At 38.0% G+C, this 24,902-nt stretch overlaps 1 protein-coding gene across 1 annotated transcript; it reads right to left on the bottom strand.

Annotated features, from left to right (window-relative positions):
• Positions 1–209: 209 nt before the first annotated feature.
• htra1b (HtrA serine peptidase 1b) lies at positions 210–24,027 on the bottom strand. Its single transcript, XM_057359427.1, has 9 exons — positions 23,405–24,027; positions 15,253–15,355; positions 14,536–14,740; positions 3,960–4,154; positions 3,623–3,655; positions 3,201–3,315; positions 3,053–3,110; positions 2,814–2,909; positions 210–1,530 (listed from the first exon to the last, which is right to left on the bottom strand). Exons 1-9 carry the CDS (start codon positions 23,865–23,867, stop codon positions 1,362–1,364), a joined length of 1,437 nt encoding a protein of 478 aa, XP_057215410.1. The 5' UTR covers positions 23,868–24,027; the 3' UTR covers positions 210–1,361.
• Between the last annotated feature and the right edge of the window lie 875 nt (positions 24,028–24,902).

Genomic DNA, 24,902 nt, shown 5'->3' with positions numbered 1-24,902 from the left:
TTAGCACTGAGCTCAGAGATTTGGCCTGGTTTGAAGAATAGCTGTTTAAAAGCAATAAGAATCCAAACGAGTGACAGTTTTATGATTCCTTCGCCGCTTATTTTGTTTCGAGGTTACGAGGAGAGCCAGACCATGAGTAATGAATCTGATACATCTGAGTGGATTTAAGAACCATATTACGAACCATTAATCTTTTACGGAATGTTGATCAAAGGTTTTAATGTGTATGCAAGCATGATATCCAAACACGACAGGAAGTGATTATACAGTCTTTCAATCGAATTGGAATTTTTTGACAGTTTGGCAAAAGAATGGGTAAAGGACTCGAGTAAGCACAGCCGCCCTGATTCAAAACATTTTGTATAAAGGCAAGATTTAAGGAGTCTACTGTGTTGTTCATGTTTGTAGTAAAACGCTAGAATACAAAAACACTTTAAAAATGTCCCTTCTTTTATTCCGTTTCTGAAATCGCCGTCTGACAGACACACAGACACAAAAAGGAAGAGAAGTTATTGAGAGATAAGATAATGTTCAAAGCAAGTGCCAAAATATTCAGATATACTATAGCCCATACAAACATACTGTATTAGTTGGAGATTTTATAGTTGGAGATTAAACAGAGTCGCTAACACCCCGTTCCAGTTTTAAAAAGTGGTCCGGCTGCGTGTGACAGCTGAAAGACGCCTTCTGAGGATACAGTCCAAGGTCAAACGGCATCAGGGAACGGCAGAATCTAATGCTTGCCTTGCTTACTGTCTCCTGACATACCTTCATGCTTGATTTTTGAAGGCATATCCCACAATCCTGTGCACGTGCAGGTAGGATTCTGAATAGTGTCAATTTCTACTATGAAATATTTATTTCTAAACGAAGCTGAAATGACGATGATTTAACATATCAGAGCTTACGGTAGAATTACTGTTTGTCGAAAGGTCATTGCTAAAAATCCTTGACTCTATGGAGGAAACACATGGGATATTTACTTCTTTTGCGCTCTGTTCTCTTCATATTCATTTTCATGTCAAGTTTTAGATTTAAGTGTTAATGTAAAAAAGTTGAATACACACATTTGTCTTGCTGATGAATACACGAGGAACAAATAATATACATGTACAGTATATCAATTAACTAGCCGGTACTACATTTTAACTCTTGTATATATTTACAAAGGGCTCGTTTTCAAACAGTACAACATACAGATAGATGGAAAATGACTCTGTGATAAAGGTCATTTTCTGTCCTTAGCGCTTCAGGCTGGGTGACGTTGGGGTGTTCAAGTATGTACTACAGATTCATGTGATGCTCTGCACACACACTCAGTCAAAGTCTGAGAGCCAGCTCATGGATGAGCGTGAGGGAGGTCAAGGGTCAATCTCCTCAGGAATGATGGTGAGCATGACGTCCTCATTGCCCCGTCGTGCCACTGTCCTCAGAGTCTCGTCTTTCTTGATGGCCGTGCTGACATCGCTGGCTGATGTGATCCTCTGACCGTTGATGCTGATTATGACATCGCTCTCTTTCAGACCGCCCCTGCAAAACAGAAGAGGACGTCTTGTTGAATTCACAGTGCAAAACAGTGATGGGGTTTTATGCTGTTTCTGACTCGAATCTGCCAAATGCATAAATTTAATGTAAATGTTTTTGATTTCTGTTTAGTAAATACTGCTTTTTGTTTGACACTTTATATGTTTTATGTAAGGGATAATCCACGGCTAGCCGTGCATTAAAGGGTTTTAATGCACGATGTGGAGGCGAAGAACCACCCGACGCGAAGCGGCTAGCCGTGGAATATCCCGCTTATACCATGGTTATTTGCCAAGTTAATGCTTTTATTGATGCTTACAGTGTCATTTTAGATCAAACAGGTGAAATGAGGGTTATTTTGTCAGTTAATGTTAAATGTAATCAAACTGACTGTCTGGAGCTACCCGTGCGTTAAAGGCTTTTAATGCACACCTTCCAGCCAATCAGAATCCAGTATTCAAACAGACCATGGTATAATACTATTTATTACATGGCACTCTGGAATACTTGATTCTGATGTTCCCGGATAACAACCGCTCAAAACTAATAACACATGGCAACCAGGATGCAGCAAATCATTTTGACAGGGACAGTTAAATATTACACAAAGATGAAATATAAATAAGTCTTTTAATAAAGTATGTGACAATATATTTACAAATGATTAAACCAAATTTTCGAATTGTGTCTTACCTTAAAACCAAAAGTAAATGGGTAATACTGTCACAGTAGTCGTGTTTAATCTTCTACATTCAGTAACACAAACTTTTGTTTATGGGTAAAAACTCATTATGGAAATTGAGCCACATCTATAGAGAAGCTGGGTGGCTGCCTCAGCATGATTATAAAAAGAATTCTTTCCATAAATAAGCAAATCTGTTTCAAGCATTTGCATTTAAACAGGTTTGTATATTAAAGTAATAATAGCCAAATATAACTTTAAATATGAAAATAAATCACTTGTATGTCATTTATGTACTTTTCACAACTTTTCCTTGTGGACGCAGCATCGTGCAAACCAAATGTTTATGGTTGCCAGTGCATTTGTAAAAATACCCTAGTCACAGGTATCAGGATACCAATCACCAAAGTATCCAGTAGAGGGTTACAGTGTTTATGATTACTACTATACAATGATTTTTAATCAAATATTGAGTGTAATACATAACAGTGACTGTAAAACGTGTGTTTTAGGTAAAGCATATGACATATGTTAAGTTTTGGTATTTGGGCCATTTAGTTATGCAGATCTGGCAACCCTGATCTCAGGCCTGTGGCGTGCTGCTTACACTTCAGCGGGGGTTTTTGGGATAACTTCAATGACGTAAGCTCCAGAGGTCACATCTGGGAAATCACTCTGTCTGTCCTTTAGCTCCTTAGCAAGTCTACCAGATACATAAGAAAATACAAGAATGTCACGTTTGCAGGTATCCGGCTGCTTATGTATACATTTAAAAATAATTGATATGTTTGAATCATGTCATCAAGACACATCAGCAGAGCACTTCAGAGAGCACACGTGACATACGTTGGGGTTAGCGTCATCATCCTCACACCAATGTACTTCTTCTTCGTGGCGGTTTTTCCTAGAGACAGTATATTTATGTAGCAATACTGTGAACCTATATTTGATTTATGTACAGGTTTGCACCTGTTTTTAATCTGTTGTTACTGACCTTTAGATTGTCTCTCGTGGGACTCAGCCAGGAACTGTCGGATCTTGTCAGAGGGAATGGCGAAAGAAATCCCCGCTGTCACCTTCAGCGTGTTGATCCCGATCACTTCACCGTCCTGCAAAAACAAGTAAGTGCAAACTCACACAAACACGCCGCACATCTGCAGTGCGCAGATGTCTTTATGTCACACAGTGATCGCAATTAATGCATGTGTTCACAGTCACGGCTGACTCAACACAGAATGCCTCTGCCAAAGCATGTTTCAAGGCTCATTCAGCTCATGAAAACACATTATTGATTGTGCTCGTGGTCTGCATTCAGTGAACCCCCCCAGAACGGGACCGCCATCTGCTGTGAGACTCTAGTTTCATTGATTACATATGTGGAAGACATAGTACAAATAAAACAAAAGAGGAACTTACGAGGTTCACCAAGGGTCCTCCTGAATTACCATACTGAAACAGAGAAAAGGTCCTGTTATTAGATACGTGTCAATCATCCGTCGGCTGATTGTGTTTCATAACAATACATACAATTGAGTTTTTTCATTAGATTTATATCTGTGTCAATGAAAAAAGATCACCGAGATGATTATAACTAATTACTACCTAGTTATTAAAAACATGGTTATCGTGTAAGTCTTTAGTCTTTGTTCATTCATTGTATTTTACTGTACTCTTAAATACGGTTTACACTTTGGTTACCCAACAGACAGTTTTTATATGAATTGAATGTAATATGTGAATGGTGTTAGCTCACATTGATAATAGCGTCAGTCTGGATGTAGTCCATATCGGAATTACGCAGTCCCAGCTCTTTGCCGCCCCTCTGGGTTGTGCTGACGATGCCCGTGGTCACCGTGTTCTGAAGAGAGAACGGACTGCCGATAGCCACCACAAACTCGCCTGGTCTCAGATCAGCTGATCTGCCCAACAGCAGCACTGGAAGTTTCATCTGCAATGCAAGAGAAAACGATGTTGAAATCTTCAATTTATAAATACGCAGCATCTATACTGTTTCTTTTAATAAAACAAGATTTTCAGTTCCCAGCATGCTTTGCGTAAGACTGCACTTAGGCAGTCAATTTTGTGTTATTTTAAGTGTTTTTCAGTAAAGATAAAGACTTGTTTGTGCTTAATGTTCATTTAGTTTGTAGTATTTTTGAGTTTTAGGGTGACCATTGTTTAGAAGAGTGGTACATGTGCATAGTCTGTGAGGGGTTAAAGTACGCCCATGATGTCTACTGCATCATTCAATGAGCTGTAACTGTGCTAATGCCAGTACTGAGATGCCTCTCATCTGATTTGCTCATTGCGTTTTGACTTACATGCAGTAAGTCTGTATGTTATTTATGTATGACAACAAAAAGTACCATTTGAGAAGGATAAATATTGAGTTCAATTAACTTAAAATTACTGGTACAATCGGAATGGTTTGGACTTACTCAAAAAAGTTTTGTCAACATTACTTACATTTATTTTGTTCATACAACTTAAGTGTTATTTGTTCAAATTACTTAATATTGTTGCGTGGAACCATGACGCAGCTTTTTAAAGTAAATTCAACAAATCAATTTTTTGAGTGTACTCTTAAAAACGTGCACGTCTTTTGATCCGTCTGATTCTAATGTTAGACATTTGATATCATGATGAAGGAAGGCTGTATGTTTTACCCTATAGGAACTGGGAACTTGTCTTCTATTCTTTTAAACAAACGTGATTGTGTTTTTTGGTTATTATGAAAATCTTTATGATGTAAAACGTCAATGTGTATTAACACAGTGTAATAAATTTTTGACCTTTTCATAGTTCTTGTACAACTCTGTGGAGCTAATTATTGTGGTAATATTTATTTTCATGTCACATCAATATATTTAGCTCAAGTAAATTTTGATCTTATATCATTAATTACGATATATTGGTATATTGCAAATAATAACTACAAATTTTCACATATTTTAAGTTATTTTACAATCGTCACTGTCAGAAATTGTTTGAAATTTCTGTAGCACGGGGAAGGTGGGATGAAGCAATGATGGGTGACTACGTCTGGAACTTGGTTCGTGAGGACAGTATTAGTCAAAAGACAAAAACGATCATGTCACGGTCCTGCCGCTTTGTTCATGAATTTCTAGTCGTGTGGCAGGATCGGGACAGAGCCCCTAGGTTTTATGTGAGAAAGCCATGAGTTGTTTACGTTTTTACATCTCATGTGCTTTCTCGTGTCTTGTCATTGGCCCCGCCCCTCTCGTTTCATGTATGTTGTTTTGAGCTCAGTGTCATTTCTGTCTATGAGTAACAACACCGAAATGTATAAATGTGTGACATTTTTTGAGTTTTATTGCGAGTACCGTCTATGGAAAAAATAGATTTTCATATTCAGCATGTTAAACTTCATAAACAAAGTAAAAATGAAAGCGAAACACAACTTAAAACAAATTGTTACATTGTGTAATTTACACAACCCTGGTTATTTAGCTACATTATATGTGTCGGTAAGCAAATACTGTATGTCTCTGGTGCAATACTCTTCATATATGATAAAAATAGGAAACATAGGATAAATATAGGAAATAACGTATATCACAATCATATAACACATACACATTTTGTTTAGTTTTATAAGTCTAATTGTAAGCAATAATAGAGGATGTTATGACCAACCCAAGAATTCTACAAACTTGGAGCAAACAGCTGGGCATAAATGAATCAAGGTTCACAAGATGCCTGCAATGTCCTCAGCCAAACAGTGGACGCCATAGCAGCCCGATGAGACTTAAGATTGATCTTTTACTCCGGAGGGTTTTAAAACCTTTCTCCTTCTGGCAACAGAGAGAAAAACTGAAGAAAACAAATCCTCTAAAAATAGAGTCTGCTTGCATAATCAGGATAGTCACATTTTAGTTAAAGAATGGGCTACAACATTTCAATATAAATAACTGTATTTTAAAATTGATTTTTTGCCAATTGTCCTGTAACAGTCTTGTGTTGTAAAAGTACAGTCTAGCGTGACAGGTTTGTGTTTGTGCTTATGTGTTGTGGCATGTACAGCTGTCAGCTTGCGGCCTCAGGATATTTCCAGACAGGGAAAATGTGATTCCTTAGCAAGAAGAGAGTTTCAAATGAGCTGCTATAAATCTAATAGTTATTAGGGTTTGTGGCACTGGACTGTCATTGACATCATTTGATTTGTCATTTTATAAAATGTACAATGTACAGTCACTTTATTCTGTTGCTTATATCACACTGTTGTTGTTAAAGTGTGTTCTCAAACTCTCTGTCCGGGATACAAACTTTTAAAACATACGCTAAAGGGACTATGACTTCCAAATGAAAGATGGTATTTAACGATAATGATAAATAAAAAAAATCATTAAAATTAATAATATTAATATTTTTATTGTGTGGTAGCTGTATAATAAACCGATAAAGCATTTGAGGCTATATCGTAAACTGCAATTCCGTTCCCATTAATTGTATATCAATCGCTGAATAAATAATGAAATGACATATGAATCTATTATTAAACAAGCTGCCCTATTAATGTGAAACTGTAAGAGAGGTCAGAGGAGGAGTGCAGTGGAGGAGTACATGAGAATGTTTACGGTGCATTCCAGGCGGTCTTGTTTGCAGATGCACAATCGATGCTTGGCTAAAGATAACAAACGCCTATTCCACGCCTACGCTCATTCCCACCATCCCCGAATACACGCGACAACCTACAATCACGTCCTTAAAGCCAGCAGGGCACGTCCTGCGCTGAATCAAGCCTTTCCAAATTTACTCTCCAAATGATGTGTTTCTGTATGTAGGACTATATGCGTTACGTGCACAGACCGTCACTTAGTTGCTACGACACTGCACCGGCTTTAGATGGGAAATTAGAGTTTTGTGGCTTTCAGTTCATGTCTGTTAGTTTTCCTAGTGTACTTAAGACATCTGCATTTAAATGCATTTAGACATTTACATTACATTTATATTTAGTCATTTAGCAGACGCTTTTATCCAAAGCGACTTACAAATGAGGTAAACAGCAATTGGAACAAGGACAACAAAAAGCACAAGTGCAGTAAAACTGGTCTCACATAGCCTACCACCAAGAAATAGAAGTCAGAAACCACAATTTCATAGTCAGTGGAAAACCTAAGAAGCGCAGACTTTTTGATTTGGCGGCATTTCAAAAGAGACATGCTTCATGCCAGAAGCAAAACAAGATTAATAATAATGTGTTTTAATGGTGAATGCTTACTGTACAATTCTTACTGTTGCATTTTTTACAGATCTTAATCAGTCGGACTTAACAGCCGTGTTGCATTTTCTTGAATTGAAATGAAATGCCTCAGACTAAAATCTAATACACAAAACACATTCTCAGACATTACAGGACAGTAATATTTAGTGCCAATCGTTCCAGCTGAGAATCTGAAACCAGTGAAAGATGATCAGAATGTCAAATACAAACATGAGAGATGTATGGACATGTTGCCAATGGTTATGTCTCAAAGTATCTTATTCACTATATAGTGAATGACGCTAGTCCTCTATTTTGGGAAATCAAGCCAGAGGAAAATTCTATGGCTCTACGTTGCCCTTTCGTTCTCTGATGTGTTTCATTTAAGTATAAAGGTGCATTCTAGGAGAAATAAAATAAGACAATTGTTGAAATACATAAAGAGTGGGTATCCGCAAAATAAATGTATGTAAAATTAAGGCAAACAAAAATTCAATAATATTGACTTGAACATGAATATTTTATTCAATTACTGAACTTTTGTATGCATTCCCTGCAGACGTGGCAAATCTGAATCAGAATTAGACATCGTTAAGATCTCTTCTGAGATGCAGGAGTCTGAAACTTAAGCAAACGTTTCCATTTGATCTCAGTTTAATCTCATTGCTGTTGCCTTACAGATATCATCTGTGGTTGTTTCTTTATTTTGGGGGGAATAAAAGAGTTCTTTGATAAACGGATATTTTGGACAGTGCTACAGATGCCCACCGCCACAGTAAACAGGAAGCTATTTCACACCTCGGGTCTGTTATGATAATAAAGCTGATCACCAAGACACCTGTTGGCCCGAAAGCAAAACTCTTTTATTTTAGATGATTCTCAGAAGGACACAGATAAGTAAGGCCTTATTTAGAAACCAGGTACACTCTTAAAAATAAAGGCGCTTAAAAGGTTCATCTCAGCGATGCCATGGAAGAACCATTTTTGGTTCCACAAAGAACCATTTTGTCAAAGGTTCTTTAAAGAACCATCTCTTTCTTACCTTTTTATGATCTGAAGAAAATGATTTCGCCACAAAGAACCTTTTGTAAAACAGAAAGGTTCTTTGGGTGTTAACGGTTCTTTATGGAACCATTTAGCCAAAAAAGGTTCTTCTATGGCATTGTGAAGCACCTTTATTTTTAAGACTGTAGCTGACTTGGTTGACAAAGCATTGCAAGTATGTCCTGCTGTTTAATGCATAATGTCTGTTTAGAAAAGAGGAATGAAAATGTCAATTTCCATCAGTCATCTAAATAAAACACAGCACCGCTGATAAGCATACAGGACAATTTAATCGGCTTGCGTCGTCTGTTACACGTAGAAGAGGATTTGCTTCACTTAATCCCTCTAATTTCTTTACAAGTGGATCATTGATGTGAATATAGAATCTATCGAAGAAAAGGAAGTGAAGTACCAATGTGAGCCTGCACGGACATAAATGATCTCAACTGATGAATCACAGGGCACTGTTTCCACTGCTCCAAACAACTGCCATGATTTCAAACAACTTTCAATCAGACTACAACTCATTCTCAACGCAGTTCCAATCTGACCTACTTATGTTTTGACTCAATTATTCTCTTGAGTTCGCCATACGCTATGACTCAACAGCCTCAAGATGTTACATTTATCAAGGCAATACTGGGAATTGATGGATATATAAATCTCAACAGGAAGTTAAGGTGTGACTTTTCAAAAATGATTTTTAAATAACCAGTTACTTTTACTTTTACCATAACCTGCCTTTGAAAAAAGTTCACACATTACATACAAATCTGCATTTTGATTGCAGCAACAGTGAAAGTCCTTTTATGGCGTTGCACGCAACACAACACAACACAACACAACACAACACAACACAACACAACACTATCATTTCTTTTATGACAGCTGTAAGGAACTTAATTTTAAAATGTAACTTTTGTAATAAACAAAGGGGAAAAGGGAAAAAATCACTCTCACGCACTTTCTCCGGATGTGTTCCACGACTCTGGAACGACCTCCCTCTTGCCACAAGATCAGCGGATTCTGTAGCTGTCTTTAAGAATCAGCTAAAAACACATCTCTTCCATCAACATCTAACCCATTAGTACAGTCTTCTACTTCTTTTCTACGTACTTTCCTATCCCCCCCCCAAAAAAATCTTAGCTTCGTATACTGTGATAGGCTGACTGAGACCAGTTTTTACTGCACCTATGCATTATTGTTTTTTGTTGAACAAATTGCTTCTTTTCCCCAACTTTGTACGTCGCTTTGGATAAAAGCGTCTGCTGAATGACTAAATGTAAATGTAATAAGCTGCTTTCAAACAGCCTATGTTTCTTTTTCTCTTTTGGAGGATGACAGGTTCCAATGCCAGTCATCTCAGCATGGCCTCAAACTCTATAATTCTCCAACAAGCAGAATTACACACAGCATAAATATGCATCTTCATCTATAAAGTTCATCCATAAACCCAAATTGGATGAGACTGTTTGTAAATAATTTATACTGTTTTAAAAAGGCTGATGATTCAGGATGATACAGACATGTGCGGTGTGTACAAAACCCCTTCTAGAGTAAATCAATCTAAGCTCAGCCCTCAACATCCGCTCTAAAGCCATGTTCTGCCAGAAAGACCAGAAATCATCGACTCTTACCGTTTCTGTTTCTCAGCAACAGTAAATCAGATGTACTGTACCGTTTCCAAAGACACAGTCGCCCTGGTGTGGGTCGGTCTGACTGTTTGAAATATCTGACTTTGGCTCTGTGTAAATAAAAATGACATGGATTGTTTTTGCCAAACTTTTGCCTTTAGTAGCACTGCTGTGAAAAAAAAACATATTTTTTCTAAATTAGGTGATCGGTTTGAATGCTAAAAGAATGGGGAACGTGTACGCTCAAACATGACTCTTAATCACACATTTGTCTCTTTTAAAAGGATTTTTTTCATACACCTAGATTTCTTTTTTAGTCGAAAACAACAATTTAACACAAGAAAACACATGACAGCCAGATTTTGTGCTTTGTAACTTTGCAGATTACATGCACAATCAGCTACATTACACGTTGAAAAAGGGGTAAAAACAAAAAGTAAAATTATGAAGAAAAAGGCAAACAGGCTTATCATGTCACGAGGGCATGTTACCTATCCGTTTCATAGTGAATAACAAACTTGTTTAATGCTGAACAGGTTTGTGTTTGCAATAGGGAGCTTGACCCAATTTTGCTGTGTCTTACCCCATCATGGAAGAAGAAAGTTAGACCGCTCTCTTGGAAGCCAAGACCAAACTTTTTCAAATATGTGCCTATGTGCCTGACTTCTGCCAAACACACTTGAGTACTCCAAGGCTCCTTTATTTATGTCACCAAACTGGCATTCATAAGTTTTAAGTACAACACCGCCAACACGACGGCTTGTGAACTTGCTTTATGGTATGCATTAACCCCTGGAAAAGTACATGAAAAGAATTAAATGGTAAAAAACTAGACCCAAGACTACAGCTGCAATTTACCCAGATAATATTTACAGTACTCATCTGTACGAGCAACAGCGAGATGTTGAAGAGCTCTCTTTGTCTTGGCAAAGAGTCAAGAAGAGCTTTCCAGGCCCTGAGCAAGAACTGAACTAACACCAACCTCAAAGGTTTGACCCAGATTTTCGAAGACATCTATGAACTGAAAGGCATATTTCCATTAGTTGTGCCCATTTCAAGCAAACTGTGCCATATGAAGAACTTAAGGCAAGTTATGACAGTGCCAGAATATGTTCCCCTGGAATATGTTGGCTTTGCTAAGCAAAGAGCTTTAAATGATCCTTTCAATGCACTGGCATGAATGAAGGTTTATGAGACAGGAATGTTGCCAGGAGGCTTTCCCAATTTATCTTTGAGGGAAATTCCAGACAGATAAGTTGATCACAAATGAACTTGGATTCAAATGATCTCAAATTATCTTGCAAAGAAATGTCACACTTTTATTAATGTCACTGCATTAGATCAGGTGTTAGCAGCAAACTGTTGCTGCTGCATCTTTGGTACAAGCAAACTTATATTTAGAGAGACAATTTTGCATTGCAACATGATACATCACATTAACCATAGACATGTTGCACTAATGTCAGACCAGCAAAAGGCGGCATTTTTGTACACTATATGACTATAATTTACCATATGAATATGATCATTTTAAACCTCATAACTCTCTTTTGTCTATTCATTCTCATTGACATGAAATAGATGCGAATAATATATTAATACGGTTTTGTTTTCAGTAAGACAATGTGTGCGTTGAGACATTCCATTGCTTTAAACACTACAGACGGTCGTACACCTTGACTGGTGTTTTGAGACAGCATCCTAATTACAGGGGATTTCCTACAGCAGCAAATTATAAAGCACACGGTATTGTCAGATCTTTTGTTTTTGTAGTCTTTTAATAACATGAAGCTATGCTAACACCTAACAGAACCCAACACAGTGCAGACAAGAAATAAGTAGAGCTCTGTAATTAAATACAATGGAAGTCAAAAGAGACATATGACTAATACAAATGTAATTTCGGAGCTCTATAAGTCATAACTGTTACTAATAACAATTTTACAAGATGCAAAGAATAATGCTATTTATGTGCGTTTAAAGCTAATTTGGCTTGCCATAATCCTGCATACGCTGCAAAAAATGACTTTCTTGCTTAGTATTTTGTCTTGTTTTCCAGTACAAATGTCGAAAAATTCTTGAATCAAGATGCATTTTCTTGACGAGCAAAACGACCCAAGAAAAGAAGTCTTGTTTTTAGAACAAAAGTACGAAATTTCAGTTAATTTGTACTTAAAACAAGCAAAAAAATCTGCCGATGGGGCAAGAAAAATAATCTTGAATTAAGGTTTACCTTTTTCTTAGTCACTAAATTCAAGATTCTTTTTGTCCTAGACTACAAAACCGCACTTCCTGAATGTGAATGAGCTCAACAACCAACAGATCTGTGTTATTCATCAACAAGTAACATGTTTGGAAGTCAAAAGAACATCTGTTGAACAAAGATCTGTTAACATACTCAGTAGTCCTACAGCGAAAACACATACAGACACACACAGACTCCTGCCAAGATGTGTTTTGACCCAGAGACAACAGACAAACACACTTTCAAATATTCACACGGATAAACTGCTCTTCAGAAAATATCCTGACCCAGATCTGACTGAAGGAGACCCAGCTTTAGTCATCCTCGAAAGTTCATTACTGTATTTCTTTCACAAGATACAACTGAAACTCAAACCGCAACATGCTTTAACATGCTTCGCTGGTATCTGTTTTCTTTTTGCATCTCCGCAGGGTATGTTTATCTCTCGCAGGGTTAAGCCAGGTTTACACATCTGTACACATTTTACTATAGAAAAGATGATACAATTTGAAACGAAAAGTGAATGAATTATTGTGATTGTACACCAATACATCAGACAAATGAATACGTTCTTTAAAAATGTGCACTAAATCTACAAAAGTTTGTACTTTGGAGAATAATTCAACCCTTAATTAAATTCTTCATTAAATCAGTGCATTTAGTGTTTGACATGAGACATGTTTCTGGGCTGAAAACAGCATCTGCTTAGATCAAGGTCTGGTCAGGCTCTTTCATGGGTAGTCAAGTACTGATGTTCGATGCAATGTTCTAGTTAATTTTGTAGGTATATAGCTATAATAACAAGAGTCAGATCAAGAAACAGAGAATCAACCGATATAAGTGCTGAAATGTGCTTTTCCAGAGAACCTCGCAAATAATCTGCAAAACACTTCAGCTGCTGCTGAATCGACTTTCCGGCCATCTCAAATCTGTTCATTTAATAAAACAAGAAAGAACGCGTACCCATTTCTCTGGCTGACAGAAGTACGCACCAATCAGTCTGTCAGGAAACACAAGCCATACACAATATGAGACAGTTACACAATATAAATGATTCACAGTGCCGCAGCAGAACCTGAGCCAGAGGACGGCAGAACTATGCATGAGAGTCTGGGCTGAATTACAGCGACGTGGCACTTCTGACTGCCACCACCAAACCCTTAACATTAACACCATGTGTATCGTTAAGTAAGTCACTTGTGGGCTTTCTGGGCTACTGAAATGTAAATGACATTGGAAACTAACAAGACAAAGCTTTTTTGAGGATCACAAAACGGTATTGTAGCTGTGCTGGCAGCATTGCATTTTACTTGCAGTGATTTTGAATATGTTTGGTAGCACATGAAGCTTAAATCAAATTTGTGACCTTGCTATTTTTAAAGTACATTGTTATATTTACTTATTTATGGGACAATCCAATTCATGACAAACCAGTAGCCCGGATATCAAATATCAGACCTCTGAATCGAACCACGTTTTGTTAGAGAGGTGTGTTATAAACCATGAAAACTGTTACATTTCCTTTTGTTTGACAAACTTGCAATATCACATATTCTCTCTAAGATAGCTACACTGTAAAAAATGATTTGTTGTTTTTTGTTGTTTCAACTTAAAAAAATAAGTTACCTTGTTGCCTTAAAATTTTAAGTTAGTTCAACTTAAAAATATCAATAACCTGCAGATTATAATGTAGAGGTCCACATGTGACGTATACCAAAGCCACAAAGCGAACCTCTTGACTTGTTTCGTGATCTGTCTGGGTGTGGAGTCAGAGTTGTTTAGTGGAGCCATTCAACACTGCTTATCAAAGTCTGTCTCTTCCTGTACAGAAGTGACCTCCCTCTAAAACCGGGCCATTATCCTCTGAGCTACACGAAACACAAGCCAAGTAAAACATATTTCAGCTCTGCCCTTCTCTACAGTTAGTCATAAATCACACCATGCTCGTTTATTTGGCCAGAGGAGAAGTGGCCCACCGACTGAGCATTTGGGTTCCATGCCACAATAGCCTCTGCCTTGCTTAGTAACTTGGCACTTTATATTCAGTTATATTTTGAAATGTGTCTAGGGTGCCAACTCATTCGTTTGTGGAACTGAGCGTGGGATTGATTTTGTGTTGTCTCTGAAAAACCTTCCCTTCGTAGGATGAATATTGGTTGAGGATGAATCAGCAGGTACTCACCGGAGCATCTATCTTGATGAGGGCGATGTCGGCTTTCTCATCCACGTCTTTAATTTTGGCATCATAGGTGGCGCCGGTCTTCAGCTCGACCTTCACCCGATGCTTGTTGGCCACAACGTGAGCGTTAGTTACAATCAGACCATCTTCAGACACTACGAAACCAGAGCCACTGGCCACTGCCACCTCCCGCTTGGAGAACACCATCCTTATGAAAGGAAGAAGAGGGGATTTGAAGATCATTTTGATGAGAAGCCCTTTCGTAACATTATCTGCATTCCACAGAACAGAACAACAAACGATGATGGTAGCTTAACGTTCTTGGTTTCACATCTGAAAAATGAATTTGGCCCGTGGAGCAGAGTTTTGCATGCAGTGCGTGATTTCTAAAGCATCAAATTTTGTTGGCTGTACTTTACCCATGACACACGATGCCTTATTCAGCGAAAGAAAACCACTTAAACGAAATATATTTCATTTAATACTAAGACATTTCAATTGAAATGTTGTACCAAATATTGATGCATATAGATTTGTATGCTTATTAAATAACTGTGCTGTTGACTTTACAAAATCGTAAGAGTCAAGTCACTTTGCTCTTCTCATGTGCAAAAAAAATGATAGAGAATTCTGGATGTTGTGTTGAAGGTTTATCTTATATAAACACCCTTCAGGAATGGGGTCAGTGGTGTGTGTGATTCAGGAGACAGGAAGCCGTACTTCCTGAACAGCTCGATGTGAACCACAGCTGGAGCGATCTTCTCCACCACATCAGCGATGAAGTTATATTTGTGCCGGAGGCTATCTGGATTCTCCTCATGACCTGTAGCACATATGGAAAACAAAAAGCCTCTAATCAGAGATGGATTACAATGGAATACCGTAAATGATGGTTTACGTACAATTTAGGATCTTTCTAATTGTCTAATTGAGGCATCTTGGGAAATCATCAAGTTGGGTGTAAATACTCAAGCACTGAAAATCACCCGCCACAATGCCCAATGCTTACAAATCGGTCAGATGTTCAGCAGTTTCAGATTTGCACACTGGAGGCAGCTGTACAAAATGTGAAAAGCAGAGGCCAATTTTCTCAATTTAGACCTATTACCACAAACACAAATTTGGCCAACAAAAACAAACCAGAACGAGATTCGTGTTGGATTTTAAGAAAGTGGTATAGACTTATATAATTGCACTTATACTTGAAGTGTCCAGGCAGTCGAAAGTGCTTATAAAACTTGGGTCTGAGTCAACAGCTTTTATAACTTTGGAAATATAACACTTCCTTTCACCTTGTATAACAATCCTTTCACAACATCTGCGTGCAAACACATCTGCAATCTTTTTACTTGTTGGGTAGCATGTTATTTGTTTCTTCCCTACGGCTGTGTCTGGCTCTATGCACCCACTGTTTGAAATCTTCTGTGAATAGCACCTTAACCCCAAAACCTTAATGACCTTCTTTTCATTTCTGGGATGTTTGCCGTAATGCATTAGCAAATACAACTCGCTATTCTGGCTGTAAAAGGTGGCAATTACTTTTAATGCAATACAGATGCTTAAAACGTCAATGTACATTTACCAAAGCAAACACAGCCCTCAACATTGGTATGCAACCAAGCCACAGATCCATTTCTGCCTTTTGCTATTATGAATGATACTGTATCAGACCCCAAACCCAAGAGAAATGTCCTTTCTCAATGTCATTGAAAAACTGGTTGTAAATAGAAATTTTATTATTGTAGAAACATGTTGATAAAAATATTTGTAGGTCTATATGATGGATTGCCCTTTCCTTCTACACATCCCATCTTGATGATCTTGATAATGTAATTGTTTCCCCGCCCTGATGTTAAAATGGCTCCAAGTTTGTAGAGGGTGTTGCATATTTAAAGTGAAAGAACGTTTGAATTGTTTGAATTGTTATGTCATAGCTGGAACACTATATGTGAGATTTCGAGTTCAACTAATGGTTCTATGCTCTGGGGGCATATAAGAGGGCCTTCTTCAACAACATGAGGTTTTTATTTCATATTTTTTACACCAATTGGGCACTATGAGATATAACGTCACCGTTGGACCCCTTTTCATGTTTCACCTTCACGTATTTCACTCTAAGATTTTACTGTAAGCTTATCTGCGCTAAATGTGGAACAGTACTCTGTTGATGACTGCCTGCGTAGGAAGATGCCTTCCCAGGGTCCTTCTAATTTTCTAACCATAATGGAATCTAACAAGCAGGTCCTGACAGGATCATGAGTTTTACCCAGCATTTTTCCATGTTAATGGAATTCATTTAACTAAAGAAGAGTAGGGAATATGTCTGGCCAACAGTCTGACGGTACGTTCACATGACAACAGTGGAGTAGAAAAAGGTTTTCTTGTGCGTTTTTACATATAAAACAATCTGCGTTTACGTGGATCAACGAAAACCTCCACCATCATCTCCATCCCCAAAAAGCCCAGGATCATAGGTCTCAATGACTATAGACCCTTTGCTTAGACTAGCGCCTAGTGCTGTCCTACCTCAAATCCATCACAGACCCTCCCCTGACCTCTTTCAGTTTGCCTACATGCCCAACAGGTCTGTAGAAGATTGTCCTCCACTTCATCCTCCAGCACTTGATCTCTACAGGAACATGTGGTCCGATGTGGCGTGCGATTCAGTAGAGGCGGGGATTAGTTAGCATAGTCATGGTGCCCTGTAAATGACGTATATAACTGTGTGTACTAAACTGGTAATCCACCACTCTAATAAAATGAAAAATTTGCAATCTTTTAAAAGAAGAAAGTTACATCTAGATGGTGCAATAACAGCACCTACCAGCAGGGGAATGCAAGGCTGTGTTAACCGACAAAACATTTGAGTGTGACCACCCGATTATTCATGAATGCAGCCACATGCTGGTATAAGCCTTGTAAACCATTGGAGACTGATGCCTTGCTACTCTGATAAGATGTTTTTCTTGATTAGCCATCACGAGGAAAAATTATCCTATCATGCTTGAAAGCCATTTTACAGCTTTTAATGTCATTCTTATGACTTTTCATAATGTGGCTCTGCAGGGCTCTATTGTGTCAGCTGAACATGATCATGTAAAGGTCTGTAGAGACTCCTTGCCCAGCACTCTATTGATTATTCTGTTATAGAAAACAGCTGGAGACAAGTGTGTTGACCTAATTACCATACATTACTAGACTGACGTTGGTGGAAAAATCTGGTTTTCGTTTCATTACAAAATGCCAATCGATTGACACATAATCTAGACATCTAGCTATGCTTTTTGAGTGATTTGTTTGAGCCAAGCAAAGCTTCATGTATAAAGAGTTACAAAGTAAACAGACGGTACATAGAGACGTTTACAGTACAATATACAGGAAATTACTTTCAAAGATAAATTGTAGGCTATTCATTAGTGTAAAATGGCAAATTGAGTAAACTCAAGTCAACAAAGACAAGTCATTTAAAGGTATAGTTCACCTAAAAATGAAAAGTCTGTCATGAATTACTCACCCTCGTTGTTCCAAACCTGTATACATTTCTTTGTTGAACACAAAGAAAGATATTCAGAAGAATGTTTAGCAATCAACAATTCTTAAGCACCATTGACAATACAATACAATTATTAGTAACTCATGACAGAATTTTCATTTTTGGTTGAACTATCCCTTTAAAGTAAATGATGCAACAGGCTGACGTCACAATCCTCACAAGTTTTCACCTGGGTTATCTTGTTATGACACTATGATCCGGAATGCTGGCACAAATGTTCATTCTACCCTTAGGAACTAATCTGATCTGATCTTAGTTTTTGTCATATTAGGGACGGTATAAGACAGCCAGCATAATAGATAGACTCGGTTTTAAACGTGTTTTGATTTACAGTGGGAAAAGATAGCAAGTATAACCATGAGGCTTGCAAATAGACTTTCTTGTGATGTAATCTCATTTGTGTTCTATTAGTAGGTCAAATCCCATTAGTTTGTACAAAGAGATACCGATAATGGCAGCGTTCCGTGAACACCTTTATCTTTTGGAAGAAATGTGTTTCTCTTAAATACAATGAAAGTATAAGGTACTTTGGATGAAATTGGATGCATATGTAATTGTGCCTATAAAAGGGAACAGGTCTTTCAAGCTTAAATTAGTTCTGCGTTTCATTTTTCTCAAGTTACATAAAACCTCTTGCAAAACTCGCCGCCAAGATGCTAGGGCGTTATAGGTGGTTGCAGGGAATTGCTATGCAGTTGCTTAGGGGTTTGGAGATGTTTTAGCTTGTTGCTATGCAGATGTTGCTAGGTTGTTTCCAGTGTTGGGTGTAACTAGTTACTAAGTAATTAGTTACTGTAATTTAATTACTTTTCCCTTGAAAAAGTAAAGTAAGGGATTACTCTTATTTTTTCTGTAATTTAATTACAGTTACTTCTGATGTAATTAAACTAAATACTTTGTGTAACATGTGTGTGTGCAGAAGAGGAATTGACATCAAAATTCAAAGTCTAACTTTAAAATCTGTGCTTTAATGTACAATTCTAACATTTGTAATTAATAATAATACTTTATGTAGTTTAATATTATTTATTTGAATGAATTAAAAGAGCCGTTTCATGTCTATCCTTGAATCACTTAACTCATCAAGGTTGATGTAGGATATAGAAAGTAATTATTAATAAGTAATTAAATACTTTTTGAAGTGAGTAACTTGTACAGTAATCTAATTACATTATCGAATGTGTAATTAGTAACTAGTAATTAATTACTTTTTCAGAGTAACTTACCCAACACTGTTTCTTACTGGCTAAAATTTTCTCTTTAATTTAGAAACTAATAAAGCACTTGGTCAATGAAATCTCTTGGCTCAAATTCCCCCATTCCCCCTCTCTGCTAAATTTTCCACATCATTGGCACGTAGCCCGATCCCAGACTTGCTCTGTCAATGAAAGATCCTTTCCATGCATTTTGTTCGACACCACATGCCACCGGCTAAGATGGGCGGATGCTACTGTATGCATTTCCTCCTGCAAACTCAGCATTTGGGGCAAACCAAAGTGAATATTTGTGTGTATGTGTTGGCTTTAATGCAACATAACAGACTTCCTTCTCCAGCTAATGTTTGACAGAGATTCTTTGTGCTTTAACCTCTACAGTTAAATATTGTACTTGTGCACAGTGAAAATGTGTGAGGCTGAATTTTCTTGCTCAAAAAATCATTTAGAGTGAAGTTAAAAATGACAATTCTTTTTTTTTCATGAAATATTGCAGCGTTTATAGTAAATAGCTTATCAATGTTAAAATCAAAATCAAAATTAAAATCTGAAAATCCACTTCCGCCCTGAAATGACTATCCATCTCAAATGATGTAAATTAGACGGCTTGGGCGGAGCATCCGTTAACTCCTCCCCTTCAACTCTCAGTCTGCTGCCAGTTTCATTTCAAATTCAATCAATTCGCAGAGAAAAACGCAAGCCACGCCCACTAATTTTCTCCTTTGAAATTCCTTTTCACTCGGAAATGTGTCAGAATATGTAAATAAAAACGATCGCAACTTCCGGTTCACGGGGACTTTAAGAACTGATGTCTGTCAGCAATTACAGTCAATCAATACTTTCTTCACAGTTTTATGGAATTTTTATGTGCACTGTCAATCATTTGGGTGTACAACTATGCAAAAGTATTTTGGCATGACCCTTAAGACTGAAGTATAGTTCCCTTGTTACGCGTATGCGAGGGACAGCGTACAGTACGCGTGAAACAAAATTCATCATCAGAATAGTACTGCACGAGCACCGCCGGAATTTTGTTACCTCGCATACAAAGTACATGCAGGTCGCGCATGCCTGTACGCGTACGAGTCGAACGCAGTATACTTTGCAAGGCTATGCGTTCGGCTGTACGTATATGCTCGCGTACACGTAAAAAAATAACTATGCCAAGTACACTTGACCTAATAATATTTGACTTGAATGAAATCACATTTAGAAATCACATTAGGAATAGAAATAAATTACAAAATGGACAGAATTCTCCTTGTTAGTTGACATGTCTTCTTTTGACATTGTGGGTTAAGAGAGCTCAAGGACTGTAAAATTTGACCTGGATCTGAATTCTAAGAGAATAGGTTTGTTAGATAATGTCCAGCTTCTTGAGCTCCAGATGGACATTACATCATGCGATGGGAGATGTCTTAGTGTAATGACAAAAAAACCCCAGAATTTTGGGAAAACAGAATTTTGGCACCAGAACTGCGATGAGGTTTTAGCGTAACTATGTTGTGCTCACACACTCTAGACTGTATAACGCTATTTTTGGCTGGTCAAACTGTGACCGAACCCAAGGTGAAGTGATACCCTAACGTCACTCCCCGTTCTGTCACGACATCTCACCAGATTAGAGTGACACCTAATAATCCAAAGGGAATACGTAGAGTGCGAGTAACGAAGATTTGTGAGGCTTGATTTAGACATCATTATACCCATTGACACAAAGGTCAAATTGAATTAATTACATTGGTTGTGTAAGTCATAAAAACTTCCTGATCTCATAGATATTTGTAATAATTATTTACAAACGAGGTAAATAATTCGTATGAATTAGTGCCATGTGAATACAAAAACATTGAATTATTAGGAAAACGCAACACTTAAGCCCCTCCCCCAAACCTGACGTCACTGCAATCGCACTAAAATTTACGAATAAAATAGTACGAATTTATATGAATGAAATAGTTATGAATTCCAGTGAGATTGTGTTGGACCATTAACTTTGGAAAGAAATTGATTTATTTTGTACCTCCGTTAATTTAGTGAGCTTTTCTGCTGTCTACTGCCTACACGGGCAGCTACCTTCAAAGGCAGCATCCTAACTGAAAACAAAAACTCATAATTGACTCATTTGTAACCTTCAGGCACATCAAACAATACAGTTTTAATCACAAAAGTGCATTCGACTTACAGTACTCTCAGGACATAAATGCTCATGAAAGAATGGTTTTATAACTGGTAGAGGAGACCCGTGATGTTGCTGTTACTGGGTCCACATGATCCACTCAATGCAAAATCAAGATGGAGGTCAAGATGGCATTGAAGTCATGTTCCCCTACCATCAGTCACTATAGTGTGTGTTTTGAGACCAGACGATTATATACCAACTGGCTTAATGCCCATTGCCTGAATGCCTTACAATGCTGTCGATCGGCAGCCCATTAGGTCTTGGAATGGAGGTATTATTGACGGTGGAGGAAGCACTAAATTTAAAAACCTTGTTCAAATTATGTTGGGCCAGATGACATAGATCCACTAGATTGATGGTCACCACACTGTCAGCTCTGCTCTCTCTGCCCTTTTTGGAATCTACTTGTTATCTTGCGATTTCAGGAGACTCTGGCTGAACCGCTGCTAACCTCTATTGCAGGGAATGTGTCCAGGCATGAACTTCTTGAACTCTTCTTGTGTAGTTATCTGTTTTTGCGTATATTTCCAGTGCCAGGCCTAAATTCCAGATACCTTTGGGCTTATTTCCTGGTAATGGAGCTTCAGACAAACTGGCAAATCTCATAATCTCACTGCATTGACTGTCTAAAAATGAGCTATAGTTTAAATCAAGCGACGGCAAATTTGTTAATATATATACAGTATATCTATATTGCAAGCAAAAGTCTTTCAAAGACACATTATCACAGTATTTTTTATTATGTGTTTTATTAAACATATCTCTTAAAAATAAAGTTGTTACAAACCAGACTACAGTCTGAAGCTCACTGTTTTGATGCAGCATAGGCACTTTCAGGTGGGCATCATAGATCACAATGCCCCAACTTGCTGTCTACATAGGCATCTCACCAGATTTTAAAATGTCCACTTAATAGCTCAGTAGTTTTTTCAGACTATGATGCCCAAAAATACTGTCAACGTTTTTGGGACACGGGGTTGCAGTTATGATGCTTAAGAGTGATTCTATATGTAGGGGTACATTTCTGGTCCAAAAAGTCAGGAAATCAGTATTCTTTTTTGATAAATAAACTAGGTGGTTGAATAATATATCCCCTTAATGTGCAAAATAAATTATATAGCAAGCTTATGCTCTAATTTTTTTATAATAAATTAACACTGAATTGCCAACATTGTCAACCGTTGATGGTAACACGGTTGACAGGTAACACAGTTGACATTTCAGCCACTTTAGGGCCTTGTGCAAACTGCTGACCTTGGACTAGTTAGTACATGACCTTGATTAACTTATGTTTTTATATTCTTTCTCTACATATTTATAAATAGAACATGTGACGCAAGTTCAACAGAACATGTTGATAACACAGTTGACGGTCAATTAATCTACTCTATGCGCAGACAATAATATGGATCAAATATCGAAGAGGAGAAGTTATGACTTACCACACGGTCTTCAAATTTTCCTCCAAAAAAGGAAATGACATCATGTGATGTTTGACATGTGACTTTGTAACAAACCATTGGTGATTTATAGGGGGTTATATGGGGAGTAACAGGGTTGACACTAATTTCTCGGACATACAGTAAGTAAATGGATGATTTAATGTAGATGCATGAGCAAAATACTTTTTAAAACACCTTGTAAGAAATATATACAGAAACATGTATTCTAGAGCTGATCTGAAGAGCAAAACCTCACATTGACCAAATCGGACAGCACAAAAACAGCAGATTAAAGTCAAATGGATAATAGAGTCCATGGACACATGACATGTACCCCTAATTGTAGATTGACTCTTAAAGTGCGGTATTGATACAGGCAGAAACTACAGTTTCAACTTTAGTTTCACATTTTAAAACTAAAATGTTTTTAAATGATCAAGATCATCGGGAAAACAAAAGGTGTGTAAGCAGATTGTTTGACCTTTCCCGCAGGCTCCTCTCTGAATGAAGATGACCGGCGGCTGCTGAAGTTTCTGCGCCCGGTTGCTGACTCTCTTGAGCTCGCAGATGTTTCTGTAGGACACTCCATCACTCCCGCAAACCGGGTCCGGGTTCTTACACACGCACACGCCGCTCTTCCCTCTCCTCCTCACCGTGGCCGTGGATTCGACTCCGTCAGACACCACACACTCCAGAACCTCTCCACACTCCGGGTCTCCAAGTTTCCCCGTGCCGCCACAGGGCTCGCCTTCACCGGACGCGCACACCGGGCAGCAGTCGCACTGATCCAGGATGTCTCCGACGAGGCAGTCGGCCGGTACCGGCGGACATAAACTCTTATCGCAGCGCTCTGGACAGCCGATCACGTAGCGCTTGGTGATGCGTGCGTCACACAACAGCGGCACCGTGATCAGAGACGCGCAGATAACCCATAAAAGCATCATTATAATTATTCTGTGATACCAATTTCTTCTTTTGACGATAAAAAGTAACCTCACTGAAACCTGTTTAAGTAACTAAGTAGTGTAAAGTACCGGACAAACAGAAAGGTAGTACGCGTAAACTTCAGTTAGTTTCTTGCGCTATGAAGTGCCCGTTATTATTCGCTTCAATGACAGTTTTTATAAAGCCTGGGAGTATAAACAGCACCGCTCATTGGTTGGTTATGTGTGACGTGATTGGTGTGGGTGGGATTAGATGCAAGGGTAGACACATAAGTAACGCCCCCAACATGTGTGTAAATATTATGGTAACTAGTCCATGCACACTTGTGGGAGGATTTAGGCTACACAGTCCCATAAAAGCGCAAATCTTTGCTCTTGCCGCTGAATATAAGGCCCAAAAGCAGTACACAAGAAGTAACTTGTTTCTGATGCCTAAAAATACAGTATAGCAGTATAGCATATAGAGTATATATAAATACAGCTTTCAGATTAGGAAGTTCACTAATTTTAGATGAGATACTGTCTAAAAATGCTGCTTAAAACAGACACCAAGCTGGTTCAGAGATTCAAATGTCTTAAATAAATCAAAAATCTAGGTAGGTGATACTGAGACCATAATAGTACAAAACAATGCTATTCGTGTAGGCACCTTATGTGTCTACAATGCATGGCTAAGCAGCTCGTTAGATGATTATGATTCGCAAAGTGCTCTGGAGCTTTGTGGCTAGCTGACTAGGTTTTAAGACCATGGTGCCCGAGATGCTGTCTAGGTAGATTTTGACACTATAATGCCCGAAACATCACCAGGGTGTGTAGCACAGATCATATGGCCAGAAAATGTGTTTGGGTATGCAGATGACTACTGTAGGTTTTAAGACTTTGAGGGCCCCAAAATTGTATCTGCATCCTAGGTTTTAATGTTTGATCTCAATTGATCTGATTGCCTTAATGTTCTCTTTCAGGCATGTTACAAATCTCAGATGATGCTCAGTTGGTCAGGAGGTCTACCTAAACTAATTCGTATGTGACAGCTCA

Source organism: Triplophysa rosa, linkage group LG18, assembly GCF_024868665.1.
Source record: "Triplophysa rosa linkage group LG18, Trosa_1v2, whole genome shotgun sequence".
NCBI lineage: Eukaryota > Metazoa > Chordata > Actinopteri > Cypriniformes > Nemacheilidae > Triplophysa > Triplophysa rosa.
This window is presented reverse-complemented; position numbering and strand designations above follow the sequence as displayed.

What these genes read in the sequence shown, in the direction of transcription:
- htra1b (XM_057359427.1), bottom strand. Translation starts at nt 23,867, where the DNA reads ATGATGCTTTTATGGGTTATCTGCGCGTCTCTGATCACGGTGCCGCTG. An exon ending in AGACTGACGCTATTATCAAT is followed by an intron (nt 3,656 to 3,959) that starts GTGAGCTAACAC and finishes TCTCTGTTTCAG; the next exon opens with TATGGTAATTCAGGAGGACC. An exon ending in ATGATGACGCTAACCCCAAC is followed by an intron (nt 2,910 to 3,052) that starts GTATGTCACGTG and finishes TGTATCTGGTAG; the next exon opens with ACTTGCTAAGGAGCTAAAGG.